General features: G+C 35.5%; 1 protein-coding gene across 1 annotated transcript in view; it reads right to left on the reverse strand.

Annotated features, from left to right (window-relative positions):
- Window positions 1-16627, reverse strand: part of VIPR2 (vasoactive intestinal peptide receptor 2) — a 133516-nt gene that overhangs the window by 70982 nt on the left and 45907 nt on the right. The window contains exon 4 of the mRNA XM_031939586.1: window positions 14049-14146. Coding sequence (XP_031795446.1) covers window positions 14049-14146 — 98 coding nt within the window. The remainder of the gene's footprint in view (window positions 1-14048; window positions 14147-16627) is intronic.

Here is a 16627-nt window from a genome sequence, read left to right on the forward strand (position 1 = left end):
ACACACAGGGTTAAATGACTTATACAGAATAATATAACTGATAAGTGTCAGAGGTCAGATTTGAATTCAGGACCTCCTGATTCCAGGACCACCACTCTGGAGAGTGGGACATGTAGCTATCCCAGATTATTAATTATATATAACTTGAATAGACCAAAAGTATATGAAGAATTTGAGAGTGAGTAGATCCTAGGAATGATGGGATTTAGAAGTAGAAGGGGATTTTGAGATAATCTATTACAACTCCTTCAATTTATGGAGTATCAGAGAGAAGTGATTTGACAAAGATCAAACAGGGAATGAGTAGTAGAGTTTGCCTAGCTTTTCTTTTGATTCTTCTCTGATGCTTTCCTTAGAGGTCTGCCTGAGTTGGGATAGGTCTTAGTTGATAACCTTAGTTAATAACCTCTATTTGTTGGAATACTTGTCTGTTATAGTTACTATCAAGAACGATATTCTCACTTACGGAAGCTGTTTTTTTTTTATGGATTTGTCTATTTAGTGAGAAATTGAGCTGGAAATTTCTTTGAAAATCTATAGACTTTTAAGTCTTCAAGAACTAGTTCTCAACCAAAATCATCTAGTATCTACTGCTTAAAAATTCAATATTATTGGCTAGGAAGGAGAAGTCAATTTTGGCTCCAAATTCATCTATGGGGCTTTAATACATTTAAATGAAGTGCAGAGTAGAGAAATATTACTTTTTAAAGTCATTTCGACTCTTACACAGTGAGGATTATGCATAAATATTTTTAGGAACAAGGAATTATGTGGAAGAAATGTGTCCATTTCATACATGGGGAAAATCTAAAATGCCAAGCAATGCTTTTGGGTAATGTAGCGAACATGCTCTTTATGTAAAAAAGGAAGGTACATAAATTAGGAAAGAAATGGTGTAGAAGACATATGGCTGAATAACACTATGACTGTCATAACCAAGTATAAACTCACCATTGTCATACCTGGGACTCTGTTAGAAGTGAGATAAGCCATGATAGATGAGCCAGAACAGAAGGACTAACGAAACATGCTCATTGGGGCAAGGCAGAGAATTGAAGGAGGTCCATGCAGTAGGTAATGAAGGAGGTGGTCAAGTTAAGTGGATCAGTGTGAGGGTGCTCATAGGAAGCCAGTTAGTAAGATTGTAGATGAATTATGATACTGAACTGGTTTTTTAAAAAATTTAAAAAGTAAGGATTCAGACACAGGAAAAAGTCAATATGGTTTGGTGGAAAGAATTTGACTACATCATTCCCTTTTGCCTTTAAGAAAACACAGAAAATAGAGACTTTCCATTGCTTTTAAGATAATACACAAATTACCCTTTTGGGCATATAAAACTACATTCTGGCTTTAACTTATCTTTCCAAACCATTTACACATTACTAACCTTTTAGGTGGCAAGAAGACCTGAATTTAAATTTGGCCTCAGACACTTATCTGTGTGACCCTTGGCAAATTATTTAAACCCTGTCTGCCTCAGTTTCCTCAACTGTAAAATGGGGATAATGACATAACCTATCTTTTAGGGTCCTTGTAACTATGAAAGGAGACATTGTTTCTAAAATACTTAACAGGTGCTTGGCAAACAGTAAGTGCTATATAAATGTTTACTTAGAATAATGCTTGGCATATAATAAGTGCTATATAAATGTTTATTCCTTTTCCTTCTTCCAAAGCTTCCTAGTCAACTAATTTACACCATAGCCAAATTAGTCTACTTGCTGTTCTTCAGGCACAATATTCCAATTTTCACTTATACTTTTGTATCAACTGTTCCCCCATGCATACCTAATAAATGTAGAACTCAGTAACCAGGGATAACTGGTTACTGTTATGGGTCTAGGGTGCTTTCTCTTCCTCCTGATTGGAGACAGCATCAGCAAAGAAGCTTTAGCATTGCTGGAGGCAGTGCTGACCCCAGGGGTCAGGCTTAAATGATTCTATCTATACTTTAGAGCAGGAGTTATTCTAGACTTCTCTGATATCCTCTTAAAGTCTATGAACCCCTTTCTTAGAACATTTTTTTAAGTAAAGCCTTTTTATTTCTTTAAATTTTTTTAAAATTTGGAGTCCAAATTCTCCCCTTCCCTGCAGCTTCATCCTCAGCCTTTGAGAAATTAAGCAATATGTGAAGTCATGTAAATAATTTCCATATTGTCCATATTGCAAAAAAAAAAAAAAAAGGAAGCAAGAAAAAATAGAGTGGGAAAATAGCCTTCAGTTCGGCACTCAGAGTTCAGCAGTGCTCTCTTTGAAGGTGGATAACATTTTTTATCATGAATCCTTTGGAACAGTGGATTGTTGTTTTGATCAGAATAGATTATCTTTCACAGCTGATCATTGTTACAGTATTCTAGTTCAGAATAAATTTTTTTTAAAAAAATCTTAATTGAAGGAAATACTAAACCAGTTAAAATGTAAGGAAAGTGGATAGTCACAAAAGAACAAAACAAGAGCCTAAGAGCAGATTATATATTATCATATATATATTAGCAGATTATATAACATCAGATAAGACTAATAGACTAAAGGAAAGATAGAGAAATAGAAGGAAGAAATGTAATTTTCAATATTTTTTTTTCCCATCCAAGTTGATAGACCCTCCTTAATCTATCCATCTACCCTTTGGGGTCTATGGACTCTAAGCAAAGCTTTACAGTAGAAGCACAGAATTTATAGCACCAGTATCTGATTCACAAGCTACTATATTACATCATTACAACAGGTCTTTAGTCCCCCACTACATTTAGAAGGCTCTTGGCATTTATGAGTATAGTGTAGATGTGCACTTTGGGGAAAAGTGCTTTGGGTTACAGTATAAGAAGTGAGCTGGCTCTACTGTTTTTTTTTAATTTTTATTTTTTTATTTTTTTACAAAGGTGGGGGTGCGTTATTTAATGTCTCAGTGTCTATTTGCCCTTCTGTAAAATAAAGGGATTAAACTAAATGATCTCAAGATTTTTCTTCTATTACTAAATTTTAATACCTCACATACTTTTTGAAATTTTACTTTTAAAATTCTTAATGCAAATGCCAAAAAAGGGAGAAGGGAAAGAAAGGAAATAAGCGTTTATATAGCACCTAGTACATGTCAGGCATGACACTAAATGCTTTTTACAAATTTACCTCATTTGATCTTCACAACAATTTTATAGTTGGAGAAACTAGGATAAAGAAAAGTTAAGTGACTTTTCCAGAATCCCATAGCCAGTTACTGTCTGAAGCGAGTTTTAAACTCAGATCTTTCTGTTTCTAAGCTCAGTGCTCTATCCACTGCACCACCTACAATGCCCCAGAAAGAGTATTTTCACACTTTGCAGACCAAAACAGGACTCTAAAAGCTGTGAATCTCCATTTAATGCTATTTTAAAAACATACAACAAATTCTACATGCCATCTTATATGCCACAACAAATTCTACATGTCCTAAATAGGCCTGCCAAAACTGCCCCTGCTTCCTTCTGAACATCCTTCTGTCCTTTAAAAAATGTATTTGTTCCTCTTTTTTTGGAAGGGAAGTGGCATTTTAATTTTTAACCCCCTTGACCTTGAGTCCCACTCCAAATTATCTTAGAAAGAGAAAGGAGGGGAAAGCCTTGATAATAAAATAGCACAATTAAGCAAAAAATCTACATAGAGATTATGTTAAAAAAAATTGTCTCTTGGCACTTTGTATCCATCACCTTTCTGTCAGGAAGTGAGTGCCAGGTTTTCTCCGATTTCCTCTGACATCATGGTTTGTTGCTTTGATCAGAATTCTGAGAGATTTTCAATTTTTTTCCTTTACAAGGTTATTATTCCTGAATAAATTGACTCCGTCATATTTGTTCCCAAAATAAGATAGTCAAGCAGCCTACTGAAGGGAGCTATTTACACGTTCATTCTATGTTTCCTTGACAGATCTTAACAACCAAAGTTTGCTTTACAAATCTCCAGACTCTGGAGAAATCCATCAAGTATTTCTCAATTAGATCTCTGTGCAGAATCCTTTTGATGTTTCCATGTTTACTCCTCTATCTTTGTTATAGATACTCCTGCCTTACTTTACTAAATGATCCCATGATTTAAAAGAGGAAAGAAGCTTGGAAATTATCCCCTCATTTTACATACAATTAAGCACAGAATTAGAGAGGAAAACATTTGTCCAAAGTCACTCAGATATTAGAATTGTGAAGCCAGTACTGGAATTCAAATCTTTTGTCTCTAAATTCAATGCTTATTCTATGGTACCAAGGATAGAAGCACTATGAAAAACATTATGTCAAGTTTGTTGCTTCACTCCTTTCAGAACATCATCAAACTCCATTTTAATTGATTCTTTTACTTATTTGGTAAAGTCCATGACCCGCAATGTGGGTCAAGTTTGTTTTTTGAATCAATTTGGTTTGAAGCCAACAAAATTGCTATACACACTCCACAATGCAAAATAACACCTCAGGTAAATTGTAAATTTGATTGAAAAATGCAAGAAGTTGGGGGAAAGTGAGATACTGGAGATGAACCATAATGAGGAAAACTATTTGAGAAAAAACTTTTGTCAAGATTAAAAATGTTCTGGCTTTCATCTATCTATGAAAGGTGTAGCTATCACTATTGATAATTTCTTTGTGGATCTGATTTTTTTTCCATGGAAGTAGTTAATAAGTACTCTAGTCCTATATGCTTATTTGCTTACTGGAGCTGATTGAGTGAGTCACAGCGATTGTAGACCTGACTTGGTCTATACTTGGGACATGGAGAGATGAAGAGAAAAAACATCAATCTGAGAGGACTATACATAGGAAGTGAATTTGGATCCCTGGGGAACAGTTAACTCCAGGTTCCCACCCAACTCTCCAGGAAACTTCATGGCTGCAGAGATAGCACCTATGAATCAGCAATAGTTGAATCTTTCTTAATTTCAGCCCAGAGATGGTACTTGCAGAGATTTAATGGCATTTAGCTCAACAAATGGACATAAATAGGGGCACTGGTGACATATAAAGAATTCTTGAACCTAATCGCTTAAAGAAAGAGGAAGGGTATCTGTAACAAGGTATGATATTAAGAAACAAGGCACTGATATGAATATAAACAAACATGAATCATGCCTTTTATCAGTACCCTTGAATTGTTCAGATTTTACAGGTAAAATGAGAAAGGTGTTCATTCCCCAGTAATTTCCTTCCAAGAGAACCCTCAAGCATAGCTAGGTTCTGTACATCTGGAGAGGTATATAGGACTCTATGTTGGAGGTGCTGTAAGTCTGGAAAGTCTCAAAAGAGAATTTTCATAGTTATGCTTTGGAATACAGAAAGTTCTTGCATACTTTTGTGAGATGAACTAAAGGTTATCTTGTCTTCATCAAGAATAACAGAATCAGCTGAAAATGACCTCAGAGACCATCTAGCTAGTCCAATCAATTTCTCAACAGTAATCTTCTACATATCACCTCGATCAAGAGATCAACCAGTCTTTGCTTGATGATCTGTAGTGATGGCATATGCAACCAGCTCTCAAAGCACTTTATTTTACATTTGGATAACTCTAATTAAGATGAATTTTTTTTTTTACCTCAAATCTGAAACTGTTTCTATCTAAATTTTACCCGTTATTTCTAATCCTTCCCTCTGAGGTAAAGCAGAATGATTCTCCTCTACTTTGCAACCCTTCACATATGTGAATAGAACAGCATGTTCTCTAAATCTTCTCATCTTCAATTTAAACATTTCCAGTCTTTCAATTAATTTTCATACCATATGTTCTTCAGTTCTTTGCATATCTAGATCCTTCTCTAGTGGGTATACCTCAGATTATCTATGTCTTAGCAAAAAATATGATGCTACATGTGCAATAATATAGCAGACATTTTGGTAATAGCAAGGAATTAGAAATTGAGTAGATGCCCATCAATTTGGGGAATGATTGAATAAGTTCTGATATGTGAAAGTACTAGAATATTATTGTACTATAAGCAATGATGAGCAGACTGGTTTCAGAAAAGCCTGGAAAGACTTTTGTGAACTGATATTAAGCAAAGTGAGCAGAACCAAGAGAAAATTGTATGTAGTAACAAGAAGATTATGTGATGATCAATGGGGATGGACTTGGCTCTTTTTAACAATAAGGCAGTTCAAGGCAATTTCAATAGACTTGTGATAGGAAGTGCCAGAAAGAGAACTATGGAGACTGAATGTGGATCAAAGCATAGTATTTTCAACTTATTGTTGTTGTTATTTATTTGTTTTTTCTTCCTCATTTTGTTTTCTTTTGATCTGTTTTTTTTTTTTTGCTCAGCATGATGAATATGGAATTATGCTTAGAAAAACTTCATGTAACCTATGTTGGATTGCTTGCTATCTCAGGGAGGGGAGAAGGAAAGGAGAGGGAAAAAATTGGAACGCAAGGCTTTGCTAAGGTGAATTCTGAAAACTATCTTTGCATATATTCAGAAAAATAAAATGTTATAAAAAACAAAAAAGCCCCAAATTTGGTGCTAGAACTGTATATAATATTCCACATGTGACCTGTCCAGGGCAGAGCATGGTGAGACTTTTATATACCTTGCTTTGAACACTATTTTCTTTAATGCAACCTGGGAAAGCATTAACTTTCTTTGCTAATACAATACAACGATGACTGATATTGAGCTTATAGTCTACTGATATCTTCAGATCTTCATCATAGGAACTTTTGTTTACTTATACCCCCATCCTCTAGCTGCAAATTGATTTTTGGATCTCAAATATATAGCTTCACATTTATTGTTATTAAATTTCAACCCACTCAATTTGGTCCAGAGTTTTAGCCTGTCACCTTCAATTAAGTGGAAACTTGCAGGAGTGATGTGTTTATCTTGTTTGACCTGAATGCTTGCACAGCAGGCCTCTTTTATCTCTTTTACAGAGAGCTAGACATAATCCAAATGCTGATGTTTTCAAAGTGAGATTCTATATGAGGATAAATATAAATATAAATAAAAATAAAATATATATAAAGATTTCTAGTAGATGCCTTGGATGGGGACATCAACAAAAGAATTGATCAATCAATTATTCAGAAAATCAATCAATTAATCATTAAAAATTTATTAAGCATTTTTTTAATATGCCTGACACTGTGTTAGGTGCTGGGATAAAATTTTGGAATCTGTGAGAAAATTCCTCTAGGATCAACTAAGTCTATATTGTGGACCTATATGTGGACCTGAGGTTCTCAGATACAAATTGTTTAATGTTCCACAAAAAACTTCATTTTTGTTTTATTCCTCCTCTTTAAATCCAAACTTAATTTCCAACAGTATGGCCCGATTCTCCTCAGAAGCTTGAGTACAATTTCCTTTTTGGAAGCTAGAGATCTTCAATCTAGTATAATAGCGGATGTTCAACTCTGGTGTGCTATATTTTGATTGTTTACTCCTTCTTTCAAGTGATTCTTCAATGTAATCAAGCACTTCATGCATTAATTATTTTCCCAGCTCAAAATAGACAAGGAAAGATATTTAAATAAAACTATCCAGCTTGGGTTTTGTGCCATCATTTTCTCCCCCTTTCCCACACTGAGATGTTTTGACTTCTTAATCCATCAGTAGGGAATATACATTTATAGTATTTGCAGATTCCTTGATTTATCTAATTAAGAAAAAAAAATTGGTTCTCCAGAATAGAAAAAAAAAGATAGAGGGAGGAGATCTCTCCTGCAATGTTCAAGTAGAGAAAGTGATGTATTTTCCCACAAATGGAAGCAGAAGAATTTTCCAAATGCATTCACCAAAAATATCAATGATTGAATAAATGGTGGGTAGAATGGGGAGCAAGCCACTTACTTTTTTATATTTAAAAAGTGCTGGTTTTGGAGTCGGAAGACCTGTGCTCAAAATTGAGCTCTATCACTTATTCCTTGTGTGTCACTGGAGAAGTTACATTAGCTTTTAGTGCTTCATTTCATCATCTATAAAACGAGGGTATTGTACCCAGCAAAAGGTCACTGGGAAATGAGTGTGGACCACAACATAGCATTTTCTGTTATTGTTTGCTTGCATTTTTGTTTTTCTTCCCAGGTTATTTTTACCTTCTTTCTAAATCCAATTTTTTTTGTGTGTGTAGCAAGACAACTGTATAAATATGTATACATATATTGTATTTAACATATACTTTAACATATTTAACATGTATGGGACCACCCGCCATCTAGGGGAAGGGGTGGGGGGAAAGAGGGGAAAAGTTGGAATAGAAGTTTTTGCAAGGGTCAATGTTGAAAAAGTACCCATGAATATATTATGTATATAAAAAGCTATAATAATAAAAAACATATCATCTTGCTCAAAAAAAATGAGGGTATTAGACTGGATGACCTCTGGTCCCTTCTATCTTTAAGTTTATGACCTCTATAAATATTTAGGTAACATTTGATTTGTACTGACTAGTAGCACATATCAGAGCTAGTTCATTCTTAGTAAAATGTTCTCCCCAATCTATTCTGTATTCTCCAACTCAGCTATGGAACTCTCAGTTAAGTATTGAAAGACTGGTTGTTCAATGTATAGAATAAATAAACTATTTCTAGGTACCCAGAATGAAAAAATTTCTAAACCATTCTTTGAAATTCCTATTTATTAACAAATATTTCCTGAGACCTTCATCAAAGTTCTCTTTGATGGCATATAGCACAGAGATGACTGAGTTGAATATATGGATAGATTAAATAAGCATTCATTAAGCACTAGGCATTGTGCTAAGCACTTTATGGAGAGTTCCCAAGACTATACTAATGAAACACAAGGTTCCTTATGTCCTTTAAAGGTGAAAAAGGCTTTGAATCTTGTCTGGTACTGGACAGTGCACCTGTCAATCAAGAAAAACCTTGGCTAAATTTGGAGGGCTTAGGCATCTGGTTGATCACATGTGTTTATCATTCTCAGTAATTCTGAGGCCATTTATGCTGCCATTAATTAGGAGCGTGCTCACAATGACAAAGCCACAAATCTTTGAAATATGGAAATATTTACAGAAGAAACTCTGGGAAAAAACTATAACAATCAGGTCATGGCTTGCCAATGCTGAAAGCATAAATGATCCCTTCAATTAAGTAGCAATAGTGTATTATGCTGGAGTTGGAGCTAGTACAGGAGACATCCCTAGAAAAGAATACGGAGAAGTTGCAAAGGAAGTCCTCTGAATGACTTCTCCCAAACCCTTAAAAGGGGATCTTACCATAGCCCTCAGACTTCTTAATGTTTTGTCCCTTGGGACCCCCTGTTTCTTTTCCCTTACCTCACCCCAATCATTAGACAGCCATGCAGAATTTTAACAACTGGCACAGTGGTGTGGATAACACCTCTTGTAGCAGCACAAGGAACCACTGAGACTGTTGCCATCATTATCCAGTGTTAGTGGGAGAGAGATAGAGAAACTGAAGCTTAAAGAGGTTAGATGGCTTGTTTACATTGACACAGTTAGGAATAGACAGTAGCAAGGCTAGAATTAGATCTCAGCTCTCCTGATTCCCAAATCCAGTGTTATTTCCCCTATACCACAGTGAAACAATTTATATGGTAGCATTTATAAGCTTCCTTCTAACTCTCAAATTTAAAGTTATTACTAATTATTATAAGATGTAACATGATATTAAAATAGAACTGATGTCCTATTGGACATAGGAATTTATTAATAATTATATCTACTTAATAATATAATTAATAATAGCTAGTATTTATATAGTGCTTCAAGGTTTGAAAAGCAATTTACATAAATTTTTTCAGTTGGTTCCCATAGTGTTGTTGTTCATCTTTTGTACTCAAAGAGAACAAATAACACCACAAATTTGGAACATCCCAGTGTGTTCAACTGACCAGTCAGTTCAGTATAATCTCAGGAGGCTCTATCATACATTGGGTACAAGTAATTCATTATGACATTTGGAACGGAGAGGGTCTCTGAATTTGTGCAGCCCGTGTTTCCTTTGTGCTACTTCAATTCTGTTTTGCTCATACAGCACAGGACCTTTTTTGATGAGGGCTTGCTACGCTGGGCAATCCTGTGCCAGTGTCTCCCATGTTTCCCAACTGATATTAATGTTCTTCATAGAGACTTTTGAGAGTTTTCTTGTATCACTCCTTCTAACCACCAAATGAGCGCTTGCCTTGTGCAAGTTCTCCAAAAATGAGACTTTTAGACCAACGTATGTTTAACATTTGAACAATATAGCCAGTCTATCAGAGTTTTGCTCTCTGTAGTAGAGTTTGAGTGCTTGGCAGTTCAACTCAGGAAAAGACCTTGATGTTCAGTACTTTATCCTGCCAAGTAAATGTCAGAATCTTCTAAAACAATTCAAATGACAGTGATTCATTTTCCTAGTTGACACCAGTATATTGTCCAAGTTCTGTTGTCTAAGTTATACAGTGAGGTCAGCACAATGCCTCTGTAGACCTTCAGTTTGGTAGGCAGACTAATATCTCTTCTCTTTCACACTTTCTTTCAAAGGCTTCCAAACACTGAGCTAGTTCTGGCAATGCATGCATCAATATCAATACCTGTGTGGACATCACTAGAAAGTATACTGTCAAGGTAAGAAAACTAATCCAGAGCATTCAAAATTTCTCCCTTTTCTGTCACCGTATGGATAGTGAAGTGCTCTCTGGTGGAGGACCTTTGCTTTTTTGGAGTTGGTTATCAGGCCAAAATTAGCACAAGCAGCAGAGAATCTCAGCCTTAGAGAATACATTGATCTACACAAAAACATCTCACATCAATTCTCCCTCCATCTTAAACTTGGCTTATACATGCTCTTTTCAGATTACTTTGCCATCAGTGTGATAGTTGACCATGATGACATTTTCATTCTCATTGAAAAAAAATCATGCTGAAAAACAGGAAAATAAACATCCAGCACTGCTTTACTACATTAGTGACTGGGAAAGTATTAGAACCGTCCTTTATCCAGAACCTATGTAAGTATGTAATCATGAAACTTCCCTACAATAATAATGAACTTCTCTGGGCGACCAGATTTTGCCATTATCTTCCACAAGTCTTCATAACTGATAGCATCAAAAGCCTTAGTCAGGTGGACATATGCTGGGTCCACTTCTGCATTTCTTCTGAAGTTGTCAGGCAGCAAAAACCATGTTGACTATTCCTCAGCCCTTTCTCACAGTCATCCTGGGAAGTGAGTACTATTATTAAATCCCGATTTTATAGATAAAGAGGTCAAGAGAAGTTAAGTGACTCACTTGTTCAGGGTCACAGCTAATAAAATGATTGAGGCAGAATTAAAACTCTGATTTTTCTTACCAGAGTGGGGTTGGAATGGAATTGAGTTACTGGGAAAAAATTGAAGTCAAATGTATTGGCTGAGAAACACTAACGGTGATTTTTGCACACAAAAAAGGGGAAGTGAGTGCTACCAGAATGTTCAAATATGAATTTCTCTCTCATTTAACTCAGTCCCACTACTTCAAAAACACAACCACCTTTTTAACACAAATTTTCTTTTAGGAGATTGTTTTTTGTAAAAAAAAAAAATATGGCATTACTTCAGCAATAATAGGATTTATATTCATTGCTACCAGACAATTTAGATACTACTTACAAAAATGTGTTGACTCCATTCTACCTGAAAATCTAATGCAAAAAGCCACCACCACTGTGAGTCTTCTATTAAAGGACTGGGGAAAAACCCCACCTACTTTTTCCTCATGAGTATTTGACTACGAAGAACATAAAAGCCTGTTAATGTTGAACTGAATCATATTCTTTGCCAAGCAATCAAAGAATTGTCTGTCTCTTCCAGACATAATAGGTTATTTTAATCTATAGGGCTTGGCACATAGAAAGTATTCAGTAAATACTCTAAAATACTCTTGGCTAATACCCTGATAATGAAGTATGTGCATAGAAATAGAACTTAATTGGCTAAAGTACCATTTGCTTATTTGTGACTGGTTGGCTTAGCTGAATAGAGAGTAAAGTTAACAAGGATTAGGTTAGTCTAGTATGGAACAGTTATTAATATAGATTCCATGACTACAGAACATCCTTATATGGAAAAGGCCCAAGGGAAATTGGGTGAGAAGTGGGTCAGCTGCAACTTAAATTTGTCATCAACACAAGAAGAGCTTAGATCACATGCATTCCTGACAGTGGGTCAGAAGGTCTGTCTGTTTTCTAAAGAATAGTTCAGAGTCAACTATATTTTCCTTAATCTAATGTTTCTTTTCCTAGGGTTTAATGATTTGTAACAAAGTCAAGTTAGTCTTAAATTGCATGAGAAGTGCAAGAATGACTAAAATTTCTTTGTATTTCCATTTTAGAGTAGGCAAGAAGCACTGATATCCAAAACACTTTCATATTCTAAAGAAGGGAAAAGTTAGAAAGGAGTAGAGTTAGTGATGAGATTAGACTGGAAAGAGAATGAACTCATGGGAGTAGACAAAAGGAAAATTACGTAGGAAAACATCACTAGAACCAAGCAGATTTTTTTTTCCATATTTAGGAGATTTAAAAATACCCAGCTTGAGGTAGTTAAGTCTAAGAATCTTTGATATCTTTGAACTGGTCTTAATGTGCTCTGTCTTAGTGTGATTGATATTATGTCACATCTTCACATCTTGTATTAAAGGTATAGCTGCTGTCTCAAAAATGGTTTATAAAATCTTGGCCTTTCACAGCCATGCTATGAAGAAAGTGGAATGTAAATATAGCAGTTTAGATGTACCTACTGTGAAGGCACACAAGGATTCACTTTCCTGGTAATCAGCCAGATAACCTGAAAATGCTGCAAAGTCTAAAGTGAGAGAATATAGTAAGAGCAAGGTGCTCAATGACAACTGCTGGGAAAATTTACACTGACAGAATTCCTGAGTAGAGTTTTTTGTTTTGTTTTGTTTTGTTTAACCAGACTTGGAGTTTTGACATAACAACTCTTATGAAAAAAAAATCCTCAGCTACTTATGGGAAAGTTTCATGCAGAATATAATAACCTTTATAACTTCTGTGAAAACTCTGCTGGCAAAGAAAGGTAGTCCTGACAAGGAGAGAAGTCACCTGTTGAGTCACCGGTTTTAGATAGTCATTGCTGGCAGCAGCAATATATTGCCTGACTCACACTACCTCATAGTTTTGCAAAAGAACATTCTATTCTTGACTACTTATTATGCTCAGGAACAACTGGGACCAAGGAAAGAAATAATGTGACAGTTAGTTAAAATTCTAAACTGGAGTATAGTTTCAAATGAGAAATAGAAATACTAGTAGTGTGAACAATGAACTTTAGTTGTTACAGTCTGAGATGGCAGATATATCCATTTGACAGCTTTCCTTTTTTTCCCCTCTAGATCACAGGCTGACTCACAGTTTTTCAGTTGGAAAGTTTATCAGAATTCCAAAGGATAGTTCAGAGTCAACTATATTTTCTTTAATCTGTTTCTAATCTAATTTAATCTAATTTTGTCTCTAGGTCATAGGCTGATCCACAGTTTTTCATTTTATATATAATCTTATACCTTCAGTAACTATATCGCCTCATAATGAGTCAACTTTTTTTTCTTTTCAAAATATTAGGTCTTTATTTTTCCCAGGCTAGAAATTAAGTGACTTTTGCATATGCGATACCAATAGTGATCAACATAGAAGAACCTGTTCTGGTTCAGGAACTTAGTGACCCTTTGTTCTCAAGGGCTTACCCTGTTAGTGATTGACTTAGTATAGACACATTGACTTAAGCCCTAAACCCTATTGTAGTTTAAAACTTCCAAACTCAAGTAATTCACCAGCTTCAGACCCCCCCCCTCCCCAGCCCCACAGCAGGAATTGGAGGAGGGCACTATCAAGCCTGGTGTCAACAAACAGTTATCATCAAATTGAATAAAGATAGAGAGCAGCTAAACTTAAATTCTTATTTAATCACTGAGCTAATATGAATGTACTTTATTAGTTCCTGAATAAAAGTCAGGATACTCTAAACAAGGTCAGAAGATGAAAGAAAAGATCTAATGCTTCCAGGGCCTTTCAAAATAAAGCAACAGCACAAAATAAAGCATGAAGGAACAGGCAGTGAACATATCTTACCTTATTATCATCTTCAGAGTCACCATAGCCACAGGCACTTAAGAAATTTGGAAAGATCTCTGACCATCCCTTACTAGTACAGTTTTTGCTGATATTTCCTGTAATACAAAATTCAGCCATTTAATCTATAGGTTTATCAAAAGGTATCCATTAGTAATACTTCAATCAGCTGCAGACAAATGACAGAAGCTTTGAAGACTGTACAAAATAGAACTCTTAAAGGACAGAACCTGCCTGATCATAATCGGAAACACATCTATAGCTGACTTCTGATTATTCAGGAGCCAATTAAGAAGCTAGCCTATTATTCTGGTTCCTGGCAGCTACTTTTTCTCACTCCTACTGCCTGAATCCTAGCCATTATTCTTCTCATTAGAATCAGAAAGTGGGAAGGGCAAGCTAGAAGGGGAAAAAAGCATAGCAGGAGAGAGGATGTTCAGATTATTATTATCTTGCTCCAGTCTCCTGAATAATCCAGTTAATTCTTCCTTGGGCATGATGAACATAAAGAAGCTACCCCAAAGTAGAACAAATTACCTTGGAAAATATTGGGTTCTTTCCTCTTAGAGATCTTCAGGCAAACTGACAGTTTGTCAGTTATTTTGTAGAAAGGATTCTTGTTCAGGTGTAGATTGGGGTAGGTGGTCTCTGAGGCCCCTTCCAATTTTGAGAGCCTGAATTTGTGACAGAGAAAACCCCAGAGCTTTCTTTTAAGTCAAGTGTTAGAAAACTTTAATGTGTGATTATGAGACTCCATGTATTCTCATTAGTTGTACTTTCCCTTCCTAATTGGACCCAGTGGAAGCTTGCTTCTCAGTTCCCACTATCTATCCACAAAGAAATAGTCTGGGTCCAGCCCTTCCTTCCTTTCTTAGAAAACAAAGAGGTGAGGTATTGCTTCTGGGACCTAGCATCCATTGTACAGGTTCCACAGAAAGTATACTGTTACGTGAATGAACAAGTAAAGGGTTCATAATACCATAGGTATGAAAGTGTCTGATGTTCGTTATTCATCAGAGATTCCTCTGGAAGACTGCACCATAATCCTGGAAAAATAACTTATCCCTACATCCTTAGACATGATGGATGCTTGGTTGATTTAGCTCAACTCATTCCTTTATTGCTAGTGTGTGTGTGTGTGTGTGTGTGTGTGTGTGTGTGTGTATGTGATGGTCACATTAGAAAACAACTATGGTGTAAAAACAAAAGGCATCAACAAAACACTTCCCTTTCTTACCTCACAGTTCATTAACAAAGCAGAGCACTAATAGTAGCATTTGATACTATTTAATGTACAAGGAGATATGGGACACATTGTAACTAGGAATCTTAGTGCTTGAGGAGAATTCAGTCTATTCAGATGCAGTTGTTCCAAGAGTGGACAGCCCCATGCATATCTGCCTCCAATTTGTAGGTAGATGGAGAATAGTGGATGCGTCTTCTTGACTCCAAACCTGGAACTCTATCTGTTGTTTGGTATATCACCCTCTCCCATCTTATACTCAGCTCCCTTTATATACCTTGCCCAGATAACTCTCTAAAATAATAAGTTGCAGAGAAGATAATGATCTGCATTGGGTAGAGAGTTTTCTTATATGAGAATTTGGTATATCCAGTTCTATCCCTATTTCATATATATTTTACAATCTTTATTTTGGAAAGACGCCTTGGCAGAATATGTCATTATACATTAATTTTGTTAGATTCAAAAAGCTTTGTTGTTCTAAAGCTCTTCCCCCTTAACTCGTTCCATTCCCCTAATAGCAATAGAGATAATTTATTGCCATAATCTTTTGTTTTAAAACAAAAAAGCATTGAACATATTATATTTGATTAGAATACTGATAATATTCCAAAACATATTCAGATTGATGGCTGTAGCATTTTAAAGTTTCCCATCTTTAGTTGTTTTTAAACTGAGTTCCTGAAAAGCAGGAACTATTTTTGCCTTTCTTTGTATTCCCAGAACCTAGCTCAGAGCCTGACAAATAGTAGACATTTCATTAATGCTTGTTGACTGACAAAGCCATGCATGTCAATTTTATGAGATCAATATTAGGGATATTATTATTAAAAACCAAAGGCTTGTGATTTAAAATGACAACTAAGGTCTCAGAGGTCTCATGAGATTCCTTTGAAACCTAGCCTGCTTCTGCCTGGATGCTTGCAAAAGACTATCTTACCAGTTTTTATTTTGGTACGGGCCAATTTGAAAATCACTGGACTGTTTTGAACCCTTGTAACAGCCTTTTTAATGCCATAAAACAGGATTAGAAAGAGTCCAGGTGATGCCAAATAATTAAAAAAAATATTAGAACAATAATCTTCAGCCTAAATTGTTCAACGGGAATATTATTGATTTGATGGGGATTCATAAAAACTCAGCTACTCTCAAGTTCTCAGACCTGGAAAATGATCAATGATCTTAATGTAGATAAATTCAACAACTCAGCATACACTTAACTTACTTATGATTTCCTAAGTCCTTTAAATGCTGATTTGGCAATAGACAGATGTGCTGTAATAAAGATTCACCCTAATGGAGGCTGGAAGCAAGGAAAGTAGTGAGATATGGTTGT

The sequence above is a fragment of the Sarcophilus harrisii genome, chromosome 5 (assembly GCF_902635505.1).
Source record: "Sarcophilus harrisii chromosome 5, mSarHar1.11, whole genome shotgun sequence".
Taxonomy (NCBI): domain Eukaryota; kingdom Metazoa; phylum Chordata; class Mammalia; order Dasyuromorphia; family Dasyuridae; genus Sarcophilus; species Sarcophilus harrisii.